At 54.6% G+C, this 18,485-nt stretch overlaps 1 protein-coding gene and 1 long non-coding RNA gene across 7 annotated transcripts in view; one reads left to right on the top strand and one right to left on the bottom strand.

Moving 5' to 3' along the window:
- The window catches only part of XG (Xg glycoprotein (Xg blood group)), a 30,005-nt gene extending 12,701 nt beyond the window's left edge, over positions 1–17,304 (bottom strand). For 2 of the 6 annotated variants that reach the window (XM_014562180.2, XM_014562178.2), the window contains exons 1-5: positions 16,519–16,997; positions 7,024–7,065; positions 5,239–5,262; positions 3,977–4,042; positions 1,939–2,001 (exon numbers count right to left, since the gene is read on the bottom strand). In XM_014562180.2, the coding sequence (XP_014417666.1) occupies positions 1,939–2,001; positions 3,977–4,042; positions 5,239–5,262; positions 7,024–7,065; positions 16,519–16,579 (256 nt within the window). In that variant the 5' untranslated portion in view covers positions 16,580–16,997. Of the gene's footprint in view, positions 1–1,938; positions 2,002–3,976; positions 4,043–5,238; positions 5,263–7,023; positions 7,066–16,518; positions 17,014–17,166 lie in introns of those variants that run through there. The other 4 variants (XM_032475302.1, XM_014562177.2, XM_032475304.1 and 1 more) reach the window with 4 other exon arrangements.
- Positions 9,559–11,768, top strand: LOC116662063. Its single transcript, XR_004318043.1, has 2 exons — positions 9,559–10,038; positions 11,501–11,768. It is a non-coding gene; the product is annotated as an uncharacterized LOC116662063 (long non-coding RNA).
- Positions 17,305–18,485: the final 1,181 nt, after the last annotated feature.

Raw genomic sequence — 18,485 nt, forward strand, 5'->3', positions numbered from 1 at the left:
CTGTTCATCTCCGCCCTTTATCACGTCCTAAACTGGTAAACGTCAGGCTTTGTCTGAGTCCCGTGAGCCTGTTCTAACAAGGTAACCAAACCGGAGGACTGTCACGGGGAAGTCCCGTCTATAGCCGGTCGGCCGGTCGGGAGCACAGGTGACACTCTGGGACTTGGGACTGAAGTGGGGAGAGTCTCGCAGGACGGGGAGCCCTCAACCGCTGGGGTCTGACGCTGTCTCTGGGTAGACGACGCCAGAACTGAATTCATCACTGGGTGCTTTTGGCAAAACACACACGTGGGACAGACCACGAGGTCGCCCTCGAGCTCCCGTTTGGGGAAAACCTGGATATGCTTCCTGGTTCCCTCCGTGCAGAATTTTCTGCATGAGCAGAGTCTTAAGATTTTTTTTTTTTCCAAACTGGAATCAAATTTAATGTGCAACGTGTCGGCAAAGTTGACTTGTGAGTTTTGGCACTACCGTTTCTAAAACTCTTCTGAGCGCCCGATGTTCAGAGCCTATTCGGGGGTCGTGTCCACGTGGAGTCTGGCGATGGGGCATGGCACTGTGCAGCCTGGGCTGCTTGCTCGCTGGGGTCCAGGGCGTCGGGGGTGGGGGGAGGTCTGTATTTTAGAATCAGAATAAACCTCAGGGCCTTTAGGGGCTGGGGTGGGCCCATCTGCTGGGTACAAGCCGAGGTGCGGGGTGTCTGGGTGCCGTACACCTGGCTGTGCAAGCGAATTCAAAGGGGAGGCTGTTGCTCCCAGAGGAAGGAGCCTGGGGCCGCCAGCTTCGAGAAGTCTATGTGTGTCCTCCCCAGAGCCAAAGAGATGGCCCCAAACATGCACCTGGGAGGGAAGACGGTCCGACTTCACCCGGCCAAAGCTGCCTCCGTCACCCGCCAGCCCCGATTTGCAAAGCCTGAGCCCCAATTCTTACTGCTCAGAGCCCAAACATCCCGCTGCCCTTTGAAAGCCGGTGTTGAGGGCCAGAGACTCGGGGCCCCTGCGGGATCCGAGGGGGGACCTTGTCACAATGAGGCGAAATGTCTCTGGAGCACGTTGCATTTTTGCAACCCGGGGAAGAAGCCAAAAGGAAACAAAAGGTGTCCTCCGTCAGAGTACCCCCGCCAGCTGCCGGCGGGGAGCAGGTGGACACTTTCCTTAAAGAATCTCCGTGTGGTTCAAACGCAAACAGCACTTCACCGTCGAGGACAGAATTCCAAGACGGGTCCGCTGCTCCCCTCCCGAGGCTTCCGGACTGTGTCCCACTGTCAGAGCAGGTGGATGGCTACACATGAGCAGAGAAAGGGGAACGCGGGCCACACGGCAGGAACTGGGCAGACAGGAAGGGCACCGGCCAAACGCAGGAAACCACACATCATGTGAGCAGCAGGGGTCCCTGGGCAGAGAGAGAAAAGCAGGAACCTCTGGGCTCATAAGGGGTCACACATTTTAGGGTGACGAGTGGCCTGGAGACCAACAAAGAAAGGTGAGAAAAGGCAGGAACTTCCAGTGTCCGAATGTAACCTTTTGCTCATTATGCCCTCATTTCAACAAAATTAGCCTTGCAGATTACAAGCTCCCATTCACCACAGTCCTATCCAGACTAAATAAGGACAAAAATCCTTCCTCCCTTCGGGAAGGTGCGGCTGGGATGAAAATCAGGGAATAGGACCCCACACCCTTCCCTCCCCAATGAACCTACCGCCCATTCATTTTTACACCCTGTGTAACCAACTTGCCAAAGTAACTCAGGGCAGCCGCTCACCTGAGCCTGCCCGCTCTCCCCTCGAGGGTGAACCATCCGTCCTTTAATAAATCCTCACTTTACTTTTTCTCTGTTTTTTAAACCACTACGTCTTGTCTCTGAATTCTTTCTGGGGCGGGACGAGAACCTGGAACACGGGTGGCATCCACCGTCGACCCCCACACTCACGACTCTCACCTCCGCTGTTGTCGTAAGTGCCAGGCTGCGGGCGAGGCGGCGGCTTCGGCGGTGGGTAGATACCTGTTGTTGAAAACAGCAAGGTGGTTTTAGGAAAGCCATGGCACCTTCCAGGGACGAACCGGCCACCCACGCAGAAAGACCGGAATACAAGGTGACAATCCGGCTGGTTCACATTTGCCGGGCAGAGCCCTCAAAAGGTCTTTAACCTCTCCAAGCACCAAGCTTTAAAAACCCGCTTTGATCTCGGCACCCGGGACCTCCTCCCCTGGTTCTGGGAGCAAAAAGCTCACGGGTTCCTGGAACGAAGGCGGCAGATACTGAGCTGGGAACGTCCCCCTGTGTGGGGTTATCGCAAAGGTCAGACGGTTGGCGAAAGTCCGTCCCCGATATGAGGACAAAAGCATCTCACGTTGCTGATGGTGCGTCCCGCTTTCCGCTCTGCGTGTGTATATTTCCACTCTACTGACCATCCCCTTTAAAGCACAAAAGGGGTTCATTTGGGTGAATTTTTTTTTCCCTCTTGTGGCTTATGCTGATACCAAGAGCTGCATAAAGCGTATCAAATATAAATCCATAATCAGGACCGCCATCTCACGGCTGGGTTTTAGCAAAGCTTGAAAACAAACGCCGGAAAGCAACGTTCCTCTGGTTCAGGATGCATCAGGGAAGGGGTGTGGGGGGAGGCACAACTCAGGGGTGGAGTGTGTGCTTAGCTTCCACGAGGTCCCGGGTTCAATCCCTAGTCCTTCGATTAAAAAGAAAAAAAAAAAAAAAAAAAAGAAGAGAAAAGAATGTGTTGGCCCCGGGAGTTGTGAGTCACAGGAGGACACCTCCCAAGCCTGAGATTTGCCCCCCACAGGCCCCGGGATGGATGAGTCAACCTGGTTCTGGTGACTCATTTTACAGGAGCCCGTGGAAGCACATTTAACCCGGTGTTTCCCAAATAGACGGTAGCAAGAAGTCCGTCCCATGAGCGATGTCCGCCAGCACCTTGCAGAAGAGCAACGCTCTGTCGAACAAGGCTTTGTGGAAAGGGCTGGGAGGAATTTTTATAAGAAGGAAATTGATGGAGCTGGGATGTTAAACTTGGAAGAAAAAAAGAGCTTTTCTTTTTCTTAAGAAGCAAAGGGCAGAATTAGGTCATCTGCATGTTAGGAATCATTCTACAAACACATGCACCCCAATGTTCATGGCATCACTATTTACAACAGCCAAGACGTGGAAGCAGCCTAAATGTCCATCCACAGTTGACTGGATAAAGAAGGTGTGTATTTACACAATGGAATACTACACAGCCATAAAAAAGAACAAAATCATGCCATTTGCAGCAACATGGATGGACCTGAAGATTTTCAGACTAAGTGAAGTAAGTCAGACAGAGAACGAGAAATATCATATGAGATCACTCCTATGTGGAATCTTTTTTTAAAATGACACAAATGAACTTATTTACAAAACAGAAACAGACTCACAGACATAGAAAACAAACTTATGGTTACCGGGGCGGGGGGACAGGGGATAAATTGGGAGTTGCAGATTTAAAAGATGGTCTTAAAGGATGGTAGTCACTTAGCCAGCCTTTAACTAACTCAGTTAGTGCCATGAGTTGCTTTGCAATTAGGCAACGCTTCATCGAACCTGACTTCTTACTTTGACTGACCACCTCCCTCCCCACGAGGAGATGAGTTTCCACCCTTCCCAATGCCTAGAACCTTCCATGGAGCTTCCCCACGCCCTCAACTTTTCCGGCTTTCCAGGTCCCCATCTCCATGGTCACATTTTAGCTTTTTTTTTTTTTTTTCAGTTCCTGAATTGCTGAGGAGTTTCCGGGCTATTGGCCCATATTTCCTCCTCCTCCGAAGGACAAATCACAGTAAGTCATGTTGATGCAAACCCCACCCTCCCTAGAGGGTGACCTGGTGCTTCTAGCCAAAGCAGCTGGATGAAAACTAGTTAAAAAAAAAAAAAATGAAAGAAAGAAAAAAAGAGAGACACGTTTCATCAAACCCGTTCTGAAAGCAGTGAACGTTCTTACCTCCCCCGTGGTGGTCGGGACTCGCAGGCCGTGGTGGGTATGGGGGCTTCGGCTTTGGGTAGATACCTGTCGGGGTACAAATGAGACTGCGTGTTTGGAAGAGAAAAACGTCCCTCCCTCAGAAGCAGCCTGTAAAACAAGAACAGCAGGTGATTATAGAGCTTATATCTTACTCACCGCTGTTGCTCAGGGCATTGGGGATTACCATCGACCAGGTTTAAAAAAAAATTACTTCGGCGGTTAGAAACAAAATCTCAGCATTTAGAACGGAAAGAAAAAACCACACAGAGACACACACACAACTGTTTTTTTCTTTTTCTTTTTCTTTTTTTTTCCTTCAAGGCTACTTTTTGTAACGTTACTAGGTGATACCACCTTCCTCTGGTTAAGATTCGCTTCACGCGTCTTTTCCCATTTCCTCTCACCTTGTTTAACGGCATAAAGCTGATTTTAAATGGCTTGATCTAACTCTGTCTTCTTAGAGTCGTGCAATAATTTTACTTCCACAGGAATGAACGGTACACGGTTCCTACTATTTAAACGTTTCCCTTTTTTTTTTTTTTTTTAATTTTCTTTCCTGGTCTCTGTTTCGTTAATCAGGTTGGCTTTTTCATTTAATCGAGTTTATTTTATCTTTTGTTTTTGTCTCTCCTGGACTTGCGAGGGATTATACACCGTCAGCCTCCATCTGTGTGTTCCCATTGGAATCCTTGGTTTCCATTCTTTGGGATCGCCACCCGGGGGCGGAACGACTCAGTCCTACAGAAATTCCATACGGAGTTTCTGAGGCGCTGTCAGATGGGTTTCTGCAGAGGCCGCACCATTTTCCACGCCCGCCGGCAACCCCCCCCCCAGGGTTCCGGTGTCCCCACGCACCTTTGCCGACAAAGGTTACCTTACGTATTTGTGGCCCTTTGTATTTTGATGCTAGCCATCCGAGGAGGAGGAATGCTGTCTCACTGCGATTTTGATTTGCATTCCCCCAGTGACTCCTGTTTGCTTGAAACTTCACCCCCTCCTCCCACAGTCCATGAGCCTATAAAACACCCTCAGGCGTGCCTTCAAATACACCAGCTCCCTGGGGGGAGGGCCTAGCTCAGTGAGTGTGTGCTTAGCACGCAGCAGGTCCTGGGTTCCATCCCCAGTCCCTCCATTTAAAAATAAATAAACTTAATTAGTCCTCCCCCCCAAATAAAACCCAAAAATACACCAGCTCCAAGGTGCAGCCTGACTTCTGTGCAGGCAGGTAGGTAGTCACTCACCTGAGCTTGGCTTCTTGGTGGGCTCTGTGGGCAAAGAGAGATCAGACAGTCAAGAAACGTCGAGGATTTATGTGCAGCTCAAAGAAAGAATTATAAACACCCTCATAAAAAAAAAAAATGGAAACCACGAACGGTGATACGAACACAAACTCCACTCTGTATTCATGGTGGGGGGAATAAAGCTCACTTCACACGCATGCCTATCGGTCTTCCCTGCATCCGTGCAGAGGCTGGGGGTCAGAGGGGCGGGTGGGGAGCAAAGCTTCCATGACGGGGGTCCTCCCAGCTCATTAGGAAGTGAGTTTCCGCAAAATCTCGCAGGAGACGAAGGAGCGAGATTTCGGACCCCTGCGGGAAGGCGGTCTTCGCCCAGAGCGTCCAGGGCAGGTGGGCGCACACCTGGTACCACACGCACCTGCAGGGCGGCTGCGAGCCCGCACGGCAGACGTAGGACACGTGGAGGAAAACGGGAAGGGAGGCCTCCCGCCTCCAGAGCCATGCTTCTCCCGGTGTCTTTCACGCACGTGCTTATGCATTCGACACACGTTTGCGGAGAGCCTGTTGGTGCCGGGCAGTGTGTATATGGGGACATTCGCAGCCTCCCGGGTGACTCCCATACCACGAGGTCAGCACTCGTGGACGGGGAGTCAGGTGCACAATCTGGGTGTCAGGTGTGGGTGGGCAGAGACGGGGCAGCAAGACAGAGAGATTTTTGGAAGATGCTCAGAGCGGCAGAGCTTGGCAAAGGTGATGGAGGTTAGAACTGCCCGTGGGCACAGTGGACGGGATCCCACCTCTCTGCAGAAAGCCCTGTCCTCTAGAGCATCACATTTTCGAGGTCCATCCAGACTGTCGCCTGTGTCAGAGCATCACTCCCTTTTCCTGGCTAAGTAATATTCCCCTGTATGGATGGACCGCATTCTTTTTATCATTTGGGTGGCTTCTACCTTCTGGCAACTGTGAATAACACCCCTATAAACACATATATGTTTGAATTCATCCTTTTAATTCCCCCAAGCATCTTCCTAGGAGGGGCGAGGCTGATGGAGGGGTTGATCTGCGCCAATGACCAGGGCTTGGACTGGACACCAGAAGCCACTGATCTGTCTCTGAAGACACAGGCAGCAATCTTTCTTTCCAAAAGAAGCCCCAGTCCCCCTGTGCCCACCTGACACGCCCATTGCCTCCTGCCTCCCCCTGACTCTGCTCCCCTGCCCTTGGAACCCCCAGGCCCCAACACCTCTGCCTCCCAGCTCCCCTGTGCGCCTGAATCTGGACCGTCCTCCTGGGTCCAGCAGACGTGTATTCGGCTTTCTGGCTGCGAGGAGGTCAAGCCGACCCCGAGGGTGGTGGCCACACACAGGTGGAAAGAGGGGTCACGTTGTCCATTCAAGGCACCAGTGCCCCATGAGTGAAGGTGACCGGAGGGTGCGGCCCGCCCTGCAGGAGGGCTTGCTCGGGTGATCACCGCCGGGCGTGGCGGAGGACGGAGCCAGCTAAGAGCCCCATGGAGGGAACTCAGCGTGCACCCAAGTGCACCCTGCCCACGGGCTCGGGGAGCTCAAACCTGCCAGGACGTTAGACCGGCCCCACGCTCAAGGCGTCCTAAAGAGCCTTTCGGGTGGAAAAAACATTCGCCTCTCTGTGCCTGTGATGTGTGAAAACAAAATTTTTAATGCCTAGAATTCTCAATCCTGGCCCCACCCCAACCCCTACCTTGTAAACCGCACAGCTGACTCAGGCTGCAAAAAACATAGCGTTTTCCCTCGAAATACTGGCACTCACCAGGGTCATCGAGGGCGTCAGCCAAATCAAAGTCGCCTTGACCTGTGGGGAAGACACAAGGCATGGGTCACACCGAGATGGGACGGGCAGGGCGCCGGGTGCCCGCCTCCTCTTTGGCTGGTCTGTGCAGACATCCCCCCTCAGGGCAAAGGTCAATCCCACCGCCCTGAGCTCCACGGAAGGTCAAAGTCCACCCCCCTCCACCTCCCCGTGGCTTTGTCAAACCCACGCCGTGGCTTTCCCGGTAGGCTGGTGCCGCCTCACCAAAGACGCATCTGAAGGAACACCGTGGCACCCTTGTCTTTCTTTTTTATTTTTTTTTTTTTTGATTGAAGTAGAGTTAATTTACAACGTTGTGGTAGCGTCAGGTGTACAGCAAAGTGATTCAGTTTTGACTGAATACATACATGTGCATTTTCTTTTCCAGATTCTTTTCCATTATAGGTTCTTACAGGATATTGAATAGAGTTCCCTGTGCTGCACAGGAGAACCTTGCTGTTTATGTATTTTATATACCGTAGTGTGTCTCTGCTAATCCCAAACTCCTAATTTATTTTCAGATTCCACCTAGAAGTGATATCACATGGTACTTGCTGTGCAAACGTTATGAATTACGACTCCGTAACAGGCACACTGTTGGGTGCTGGGGGTGTGACCGTGACCGTCGTGAGCCCTGCCCCCTGGACCTTTAGGGGAGAAAGACGTGTGGCTATCCCTGCAGGTGGGCACAGGGTGCAGCCGAGACCACAAGGCAGTGGGCCGTTCCACTTCCTGTGGGAGCAGACCTGGAGGTCTGCCTGGAGGCGGCAGCATGTGAGCATTTTTGAAGATACAGATTTACTCAGTTTACTTGCCGGGACACAACCTGACCCTCATTTTCAGCTTAGTGAATGACCTCAGGGAATGTGGTAAGCTCACAGTCGCACGGCTCGAAATGGGGATATTTTCCTTACTCGATAAAAGTTGAACTGAGGCCCAGCTGCACGCTGCCCCTCACTGGCTGCGACATGCCCCCTCAAGCAAGCCTTTCACAAACATTGCAGAACAGCCCCACCTCCCTCCCCCCAGTGCTGAAGGGCTTTTGGGGGTAATGACACTGTTCTGGAATTCAAGAGTGGTGATGATTGCACAACAGGGTGAATGTGCTAAAAAAAAAAAAATCTCTGAACTGTTCACTTTCTTTCAAAGGATTAACATGGTGACTCTTGCACGAGAATTTTATCTCCAAAAAAAAAAAAAAGTCTTTTTAAGGAGCCAAGGGTGGGAGGGCTGCAGTCACTTCCTCTCCTGCATATTTAAGTGCGTTTTCCCCACATGCACCCCCGTCCCCCTGCCCTGGCCCCCACCCCACCTTCCCTGCCTCTCAAACCAGATCTGAAAACCCCTGAGGTCCGTCAAGAAAGAAGGATATTTAGCCATTTGTGGCCCTTCATTCAGTTTTTTTTTTTTTAACCACTTCAAACACCAGAATTTTATAACTGGCATAAACATTTCCATTGCATCAAAAACAACAAAATACCTAGAAATAAACTTAACCAAGGAGGTCACCTATGCTCTGAAAACTAAAACATTGAGGAAGGAAATTGAAGATGACACAAAGAAATGGAAAGATACCTTGAGGTCTCGGTTTGGAAGAATCAACATTACCAAAAGTGGCCACACATGGCAGTCCCTAGACCCTGCGTCTCCTCCAGGTGTTCACCTGGGTTGCACCTGCCCTGGACATAGTTTTGACCCATCCAGCGCGGGGTCAGGGAAGCCCCAGGCACGTCCCCTGCTGAGAAATCATGTAGGCAGCATCTGGGGCTGGTTGCCAAGGTAAGTTGGGCTGGGAGCCTGTCCATCCCCAGAAGCCAGTACCCGCCCCCCAACCCCACACACTGGAGAGGGGGGATCTGAGGCCAGCGTGCCCCCATGGGCAGCCGCACGGTCTGGACTGGAGGCCAGGGCTCAGTGCATCCCCAGACTAAATCCCAGAGAGCCTTTTCTAACACGGGGAGCTCCCACCTCCCTCAGAGCCCTCGGTCTCTGCCAGCGTCTGCGTCCCTCCAGCCCCTGCCGGTTCCTCTTTCGGGAACAATCTGGCCCCTTTCTGCTCCGGGTCATGGTCCAGGGGCGAGGGGGAGACAAGAAGCCTTACGGGATTCATAAAACACATTCCTTCCAGGGCAGCCGGCGAGGGTGTGTCTGACCCTCCCTCCGGCACACACCCAGCTTCCCCCGGACCCTCGGCTACACAGGCAGCTCCGGAATCTGCATTCCATCCGCCCTTGACAGCGTACAAGTAACTCTCGACAGCAGGGCGCTTCCCCGTCCATAAACCAGCACGTAGGCGTCTCCCCCGACCTGTAAGCCGGGCTGCCCGGCGCTGAGCAAGGCCCCTGGGCTCTGTCCCCGCCCGACCTGTTGCACAACAGCTGGGCGGCACCCGGGCCTTCTCCCAAAGGGCTGGGGGCCGCCTCTGGGGATGCAGGAGCCCTGACACCAGCCTGCCAGGCAGCGGGGACCCCGGGCGCCCCCACCCCTGGCCTTGGAAATAGCCAAGCCCCCCAAAACCAACCACCAGCCTGTTTCCAGCCGCCTCGTTCCCTCTAGAGAGGACGCGGCTGGTGCACGAGGAGGCCGGTGGAGGCAGCCGCCCCTGCTGGCTGTGGGTGTGGCACCAGGGAGCCTCGTGCCTGTGACTCACTCAGCACCCAGCCAGCAGTCGGGCAGGCGGGCGGGCGGCCCAGGGCACAGAAAGGACTCAGTCCCGCAGGCCCGGCAGGACTGCATCAGGCACCCTCTGCTCTCCGGGACGGGCTGCAGCCAAGGTCCCGCCCGGTGTGGCTTACGCCGCAGCCCCACCGGTAACACCCCTCAAGTTGTAGCCGCGCCGCGGGGGACATCCCTCGGAGGGAGATGCAGACTCAGCGGGCTCCATGTGGGGGAGACACGGGAAGGGTGCGCCCGGGGCAATCACGTCCATCAGCTTCATTTTCCACCCAGGGCCCGAGACGGGGCTGGGAACACAAGGTCTGTTTCTGATCTGCTTTGTTTCGCTGGCTCAGCGGCTCTTAACCAAACCCGCATGTTCTGGGGTTTACTTACGGATAAACACCGCGGAGAAAGCAGCCTCGTGTGTGTGTGTGTGTGTGTGTGTGTGTGTGTGTGTGTGTGTGTGTGTGTGTGTGTGTGTTCCAGATCGCAATGATGGTCCCCCATGGCTGAGATCCCAGAGGCGGGGGCTGGAAATGACTCGTGCTGGTGGGAGCGAGGTCTTGGCACGGTACCCAAGACCCCCTACCCTCCAAAAACAAGCGACATTTGGTGGGGGCGGGGATTTTAAGAGGAAACCACCTGAGTGGCACTTGGCGGAACGCTTCTATTGTGTCTAGTAACCAGACCCCTCCCTAGTCCAGCGCTACCCCTGCAAGACGCTAAGATGTTTCGGATTTTGGTTTGCGTCCCTGAACTTCCGAAACCCCCCAAGTCAGTGGGACAAACGGCGTTTCTGCAAAGCAAACAGCGGGGCTGTGGTGCCAGGTCAACAGCCTCCCCGAATCAGGATGTACCCCAAGCCCCCACTGAATTATCTACCTCCATCTAAGGAGGAAATCCGCCCCAGGCAAGCCCTGAGAGGAGGTGGAGAGGGAGGAAGAAAACCCTGCTGGCTGTCGGAAGCCCTGGGTCCAATTACAGCTGCTGCCAGAATTTACAGCCGCTGCAGCTAATTACCGGGGAGCGGGTCCACCGGGGGATACGCAAGGCAGACAGGGTCTTAAGAGTTTATTATTCCAACTGTTGTCCTTGTACCTCCTGAAGGGACCCTTGGAGACGAGCGTTCCTCACTTCTTTCCGTCGGATTTTGCGGGCGTCCCCTGACGTGTGGGCTAATTTAAACCAGCCCTTCCGGGGTCCCCTGTCATAGATGAAGCCACTTTGCGAGCCACCAACAGGTGGGAGTGAGACCGGAGGGAAGGCGGCCAGAGCACAGCCATTCAACGAATGACAGCAGTTTAACACCAAAATGGTCAAAGGTTCAACTCCCGTTGGCCTTGAGGATGGAGATGGCAGGAGGGTTGACGTCTACGAGATCTGGAGCTTCGTGGCACGCTCATTGTAGCAGTGTGGTCAATCGCGTGCCCGCAGGCGCCATGACAGCCCCAGGGCTAAGCACAGAAGGTCGGAGTGGGGTGGACGGTGGCCCAGTTCCTGGGAACCCCAGGGCAGTGGGAATGGTCCCATCTGTAGGCGTGTGAAGCTACCGAGCTCATAAAAACTGACAGCACCACGCCTGGCTGCCTGTCTCGCTCCCCCGTCTTCGGAGACGGCCGCACTCTGTCTATGGAGGGTGCACCTACTTTTGTTTAACCTGAGCCCCCAACTCTGACTTCTTGTGGCCTTTCTCTTGCCTAACACTCCATGCAGTGTGCATCTCTCTAGATAAATCTACCTTTTACTCAACAGTGGCTCGCTCTTGAATTCTTTCCTGCAGGAAGCCAAGGACCCACACTTGGTGGGGAACGTCCCAGAGGCACGACCGAGACCCGAGCCACGGCCGTCCTCACGCCCCACATCCGTTTCTCCCGCATCAATAGAACCGTCTGGCCCTTGAGGGGTTCCACAGGCGGATTTCACACGGCTGGAGCAGGGACGCCCAGGGAGCAACCCCGAGCTTCCTTCAGGCAAATCGTAAGGTTCCCCCCCCACCTTGGACACTGTGCCTTCGCTGTTTAAAAAAAAGTAAATCTGCTTGGAAAGCATATTATAATGGCTCTCGCCCAGGACGGTGAGAGTCTGGGCCAGCAGTCCGGGTTGACGAAGCAGAAAAGGAGGGGTCTGCCCGAGTCGGGGATGTGTTCCCGGTGGGTCCTGGTGTCTTGCCGGCGGGGTCCGACCTCCTCCTCCTGGAACCTCTGTGATGAAACCCATCCCAGCCTCCAGTCCTCCTGCTGCTTTGCTCCAGGACGACAAATGTTCTCACGGAGAGCTGGGTTCTCGGGCTGCACAGCTTGACGGAAATATCCAGGCACTTGACTGACCACGGACACTCTCCACGACTCCTCCTTGACCTCAGCCCCTGGCAGCCTAGGAGCTGTGCCCCGGAAGGTCAACCAGTTGTCCTGGGTCCTGGCCTCTCAAGGGCCCTTTGAGTGCGTCGCACGTGGAAGCCCTCTGCACCAGCAAAGTCCCCAAGAGGAGACGTATTTGGCCACAAAGGAGTAAGGACTGATCATCTTCCAGAAAATGCAAGACTTGAGAAAAATGCTGCAGACCTTCTGATGAGGCGTTGCTGCATGGTGTGTCCTAAACAGCCTTCCCAGAGCGACGTGTGTCCAGCAGTCCCTTAGGAGATGCTCAGCCATCTTGGAGGCACCGCCAGACAGCCGGGTGGAGCGGAGAGGAGCAGAGACAGTCACCTGGGAGGCGCGGGTGGGAAGGACCACCTTAGGGCAGGGTTGCTTAAAGACAGGCCACTCCCAGCGTTTTGGGTCCACAGCACGCCTTCCCCTCCAGCCTCAGAACCCCTGCCTCAGTGCCTTTCAGACCCTCAAGGGCATTCAGAGCAGCCCGGAATCTGGCCACCTGCAGAGATCAGGTCTGCAGGTCTGCGTGGGGCTAGACGGCATTTCTCTCCGGCCCCAGGGGTATGTCCATGCTGCTGGGCTGGGGGCCCCACTTTAGATGTTCATGGTGGGAACAGAAAAACATCCTTACTCCTGGGGGGTGGGGAGCCTTCCTTCTTGCACCCTCCGGTTGACCCAGCCCTCCCACCCCCAAGGGTCCAGGAGGTCCTCACCCCCCTAGAGAACCATAGCTTTGGTTACGAAGACCCCCAGGCTGCTTCCCACAGGCAGGAGAGAGGCTGGATGTGACAATTGACGTCTGTGGATGAAGTCCCCAGATATTCCAACTCAATTCCAGTTGGGCTGGCTTCCGATCCACCCCGCAAGCCTCAAGAGAAGGTAATTCCTCTCTGTCTATGGAATGTCCCAGCCCCGCCAGCTCCTTCAACAGCCCCCTGTGCGCTGGCCTTAGGATGGGGACAGCTCTGCTCTCTTTTGGAAGGAAACCCCCCTCTCAGGTGGGACGCGGATGGCCGCAGGAGGGAGCTGCTTCCCGAGAGACCCCTGAAGATGGCGACTTTGCTGTTAGTCTTCACCTGGAGCCCTAGAAGACACAGGGGCTTGGGACTCTGCATTTGTGCCCCCTCCACCCGGTAATCCTGACGCCCATCCAACGTTCCCAGCCACCTCCCTGGTGTTGCCACATTTCCTCTATGTCGTGTGTTATTGCCGTGCCAAGGATGACAAACAAAGAACAGTTGGAGGAAACCATTTATAGAAAACTCATAAGGCGTTCATCTAATTCTAGGAGAGTGTGCTTTGGGTGATATCTTTTTTTTTTTTTTTTTATCTTGAGAATGATTTGCTCCAAGGAAGACCGCAAAGGCAACCCCTTCCAGGGGGCAACTTGCGGTACTAGGGGACCTGGGGCAGCAGAAACATTTAATAGTGCTGGCTCTGCCACCCGGTCCCACGACCGCAGCAAGCGTGGACATACTTCTGAGGACACACAGGCGTGCGCCTGGACCCCTCCTTAGAATTGTCTCTCAGGCAATCGAAGTGGAAACATGAAATCGTACCGGATGGTGAATTTTATGTGCCCCCTCTATGGGGCCACAAGGTCCAGTTCAGTCAAACACAAGTCTAGAGGTCACTGTGATGGTAGTTCATTGATGGGATTAACATCCACAATCTGTGGACTGCCGATAAAGCAGATTGTCCCGGATAACATGGGTGGGCCTGGTCTGATCTGTTGAAGGCCTTTAAAGCAAAGACGGAGGTTTCCCGGAGAAGGACGGATTCTGGCTCAAGACCACAGGTTAAATCCTGCCTGCGTTTATAAGCCCATGGGATGGATGGATGGATGGATGGATGGATAGATGGATAGATAGATAGATGGATAGATAGATAGATAGATAGATAGATAGATAGATAGATAGATAGATAGAATGAATAGATAGATAGGTAGATATATAGATACATAAGTAGAGGACAGATAATAATTACACACATACCTACAAAGACACACAGACAGATATACAGATACAGATAGTCCCTCATGCTAAGGCAGGATTTCCGACCTCAGCAGAATTAGCATTTGGGGTTGGGTGACTCTTTGCTGCATAGGGCCTCCCGTGCATCACAGAACTTTGAGCGCTTCCCCTGGTCTCCAACCATTTGACAAAAGCAACCCCCGACCGCCCCCCACCTCCCAGTGACTCCAGACACGGCCAAGTGTCCCCTGGGGGACAAACTGGTCCCCACGTGGAGCCAGGCTGGCTGCAGCATCTCTACCCAGGGGGTGTCACTTCTTCTGGACCTGCTGGGTGAGGAGCATCACTTGGGTGGGGACCCACAGAACAGACCACCGCCACCGCCACACTGTGGGAAGTTGAAACCGCCCGATTGTCAAAGCCCGTGCATCAGGAATCTAAGCTCACTGTTGTTATTTTATGTTCTACGCACAATTTGATCGTTAGGCAGACAAGTTACGTGACGGGAGTCTGTTTTTCTGAAGCCTTGGTAACAAGCATCTCGACAGCCTCATGGAGTGTGTCTGGGACCTCGTGGGTCTGCTCAGTCCTACAGATAAGGGGGGGCGGGGCCTTGTGGGGAGGGAGCTGTCTGTGCGTTTAACCAATTACCCGGGACTCAAGGCCCACCCGGCTGTTCCCTGCACAACTGATGTACGCCGAATCACCCTGACCCAGACCTCGCATACTTTCTTGTTCCTCTTCAGACCTACCCCGCCCTCTTGTTTCACCATCATTATGACCTCAAGGAAATGACTGACCCTCAGCTACGGCACCCCCATGCCAGGGCTGTGTGAGAATCAACCCAGATCGTACCCGCCGAGCAGAAGTGACGCTGCCGTTAAGGCACGTCCATCAAAACCCCAAACATCCTGCAAAGGACTTGGCCAGGTTCAGCCAATGCCGGTTCCTCCATCTTCTTCTCTCGTGAGAAAAACGTCACTTAAATCCACAACACTGTCCTGTACACCAGAAATGGACACATTGTCATTGACTGTACTTCAATTTAAAAAAAAAAATCCACTGTGGCGTTTCCCACGGACGTGCGATGAACCACATATCTTGCTGAAGGACATCCGATCATTCCCAAAGGATCAACTGGACCGTGCATCGTAGGGGGCTGGGCTGCCGGAGGCAGGAGGTGAGCCCACGGTCATTACTCAGACGTGTTTTGCCAGTTTGGCAGCTGGGCACGTGGGTATAAGAACAGAGCTCTGCCCTCTTCCTTCAGCCCTGGGGTGAGTTCAGGGACTCACAGGGAGCTCCTGGGTGCGTTTCTGCGTGACCCGCATCCGGTAAGACGCACAGAGGATGAGGGTGAACAGAAGGGTGTCAGGGAAGACCCCCAGAGCCCAGGACCTGTCACAAAACCACATCCGCCCCTGTGCTGTGCACCAGGAATGAACACATTGTAAATGGACTGTACTCCAATTTTTTTAGTGGTAGGGCATGTGCTTAGCATACACGAGGTCCTGGGTTCAATGCCTAGTCCTACCATTAAAAATGAATACATAAACCTAATTACCTCACCCCCCCCAAAAGAAAATTAATGAAAGATATCCTTTAAAACAAAAAAACAAACCCACATCTGCCCCTGAAGAACCAGCTCCTTATCCATAATCTGGACAAACAGGAAATACTACAAGACTGACATCCAAACAAAATCTTCTCATACCCTAATCTCCAGCACATCTCGCTCTTAAACCCCACCCGGTCTCCCATCCCTTGGAATTTGAATATTAAAATCACCCAAGTCAATTGAAAAAAAAACAAAAAAAACTAAAAGCATCAAGGTTGCTTCTCCGATTGCAGTTAAATCTTACACTTCACGGGTTAATCACAGTTTCTCGACAAGGTCCCTCCCCAGCCTCCTCCTCCTTCCCCTGCTTCCCCAGCAAACCAGAGTCCTGACATCCGGGGAAAGAGGCTGCATGGAAGTTTGGGCGTAAACAGTTCAGATGCTTTTTTAATTAGCCACCCCCGAGGGTGACATTCATGAGAAACGTTTAACCGTCTGCACGGGCGGGGGCTGCCTTGCCAGCAAACCCAATCTTGGGTGAACCGTCCCACCCAACCAAGTCCACGGCCACCTGCGTTGTCATCAGAACCGATCTTTTAAATAGGAAACATGGCTTTTTATTAAACACCCCAGCGCGCCAGGAACACGGGTCACTTTTTCCGTGCGTGGCGCATCCCGGGAGCCAAACCAGAGAGCCGCTGGCTTCCAAGCGCTCTGAGCCCACATCCTCCGCATCTGGGTTCAATTCCCAGGCCCGGAACAGACCCCTGTGCCTTCTCAGCCCCTCCCAGCCAGCCTCCTCCGTCTCCTTTCGCTACAGGTGCCACCAGCTACGGCCGTTTTCCCAAGTGACCCGGTGCAAACTCGCACCGTCCCGGAGCAAAGCGTCCCTTACCTCGCGCGGGCGTCAGCAAACACAGGCACGCGAGACAGAAGAGGCCCCGCCAGCTCTCCATCCTTGGTTCCCGGACACACGAACCTGGGGCTGAGGGGGTGGGGGGGATCCCGCCGTCCAGTGGGCAGCGAGGCCCGGCCACCGCGCCCTGGACAGACGGAAAGACAGAAGGAAGGACGCACTGAGGGATGTGCTGAGTCCTGCCGTCCCGGGCGGGAAGTGTGACTCAACGTGCAGTCCCTCGCTTGGCCGGCATCCAGTGGGCCGGGCGCTCGGGGCCCAAGCCCGCAGCCGGCGCCCCGTGGGGCGAGTGCCTGCTCGCTGCGCAGCAAGCCGGGGGGCCGGCCGGCCAGTGAGCACCCAGGTGACGGGGCCAGCGCGCCCCCCACCCCCCCCCCACCGCGCGCCTTGCGGCGTCCCGGCTGCGGGAAGCCGGCCCGCTCGCCCGGCAGCTCCGGTCCCCGCGGGCGTGGGCGGCGCCCCGAGGCCAGAGGAGGCGCGGCCCGGGTTCGGGCTTCCCGGGCCCCCTCCCGCGGGGCGGCGCCGGGCCCAGCGCTGCGCCAACGCAGGCATCGGCGCGGAGACCCGCGTTTCAGCTCCGCCTTCGACCCTGTATCTTTCACCCAGTCATCCCTGGACCCCACTTACCTTTGTAGGTGGTGGAACCGTGAGTCCACGGCGGGGAAGGGCGTGTCACGTGGCCCTCCCACCTGAGCCGCGTCAGAAGCAGGCCCTTGGACGCACCCGACTCGTGAATGCCAGGGTCTCCGCCTCCCACCGAGTGTGGGATGTCGGAGGAGTTTGTGCATTCACTCAACAAACACCCGATGCATCGTGTTCTGAGCCAGGTGCAGGCCAGACGCCAGCTGTGCGGCCACACGGAAGGAAAAGTTGTTTACAAAGAGGAGGGGACGCTGGGCATTGGAATCAGGTCATTGTCATGTGTAGACAACGCATACAGAGGCGGGGGAGGGGGACACCCAGCCCTTACTGTAAAGGTGTCTGGAGACGGTGGAGCCCCAAAGCTAGTTTTAAAGGCTGTGTGGGAAAGAAACAGGAGAAGACGATGAGCAGTGGCGACTGAGGGAGGACAGGAGGGCAAAGACACCGGGAAGGGAGGAGGAACCCAGGGCCATGGCGGGGTCAACTGTCGGGAGTGCTGTGCACACTGACAATTGGTGTGGACTGCGTGTTACTGCCCCGCCATCCACAATTCATACGTGGAAGCCCTGACCTGCAATGGGATGGTGTCTGGAGGGAACGACTTTGGCAGGTGAGTAGGGTCAGGGGAGGCCATGAGGGTGGGGACACCATGATGGGATTGGCGTCCTTATAACAAGAGACCCTAGAGACCTCCTACACCACATGAAGACACAGGGAGGAGACGGCCGTCCACACACCAAGGGGAGAGGGCTCAGGAGACACCAGCCCTGCTCACACCCTGACCTCAGATTACAGCCTCCAGGAAAAGGAGAGGCAATGCCTGCTGTTGAAGCCGCCCCGTCTGCATTATGTATTCTAGGAGCCATCAGACTAATGCCGCCCGCAACTGAGGCACAGAGAGGGCCGTATACAAACCACCTCCTATCTGTGGGGTCACTGTCTCTGATGCCTGGCGGCCGTGAGCCAGGGTGTCCAGAAGGGACACCAGCTGTGGCCACAAGACTCAAGGTTCCCATCAAAACGAAGACAGAACTGTGACAAGCAGAAAACACCTGAAAGTGTCATAAAAGGGCGATAACTCAAGTCAGTGGCCGTGCTTCGGGGGCCCCACATCGCGTGTGAGTCAGGCCTTGAAGGGGGAGGTGCAGATTTGCTGGAGGGAAGGGGAGGGGAGGAGGGCCCTCTGGGCGGGCATGTCTCAGCTCCTGAGTCACGCTTTGGGCTGCGTCCTGTGAGGATTAAATGACAGTAGGGGCTTGATTTTGGCCCTTCTCTGTGCTCCACAGACAGCTCTGTTCTGCAGG

This window comes from Camelus ferus, chromosome X (assembly GCF_009834535.1).
Source record: "Camelus ferus isolate YT-003-E chromosome X, BCGSAC_Cfer_1.0, whole genome shotgun sequence".
Classification (NCBI taxonomy): domain Eukaryota; kingdom Metazoa; phylum Chordata; class Mammalia; order Artiodactyla; family Camelidae; genus Camelus; species Camelus ferus.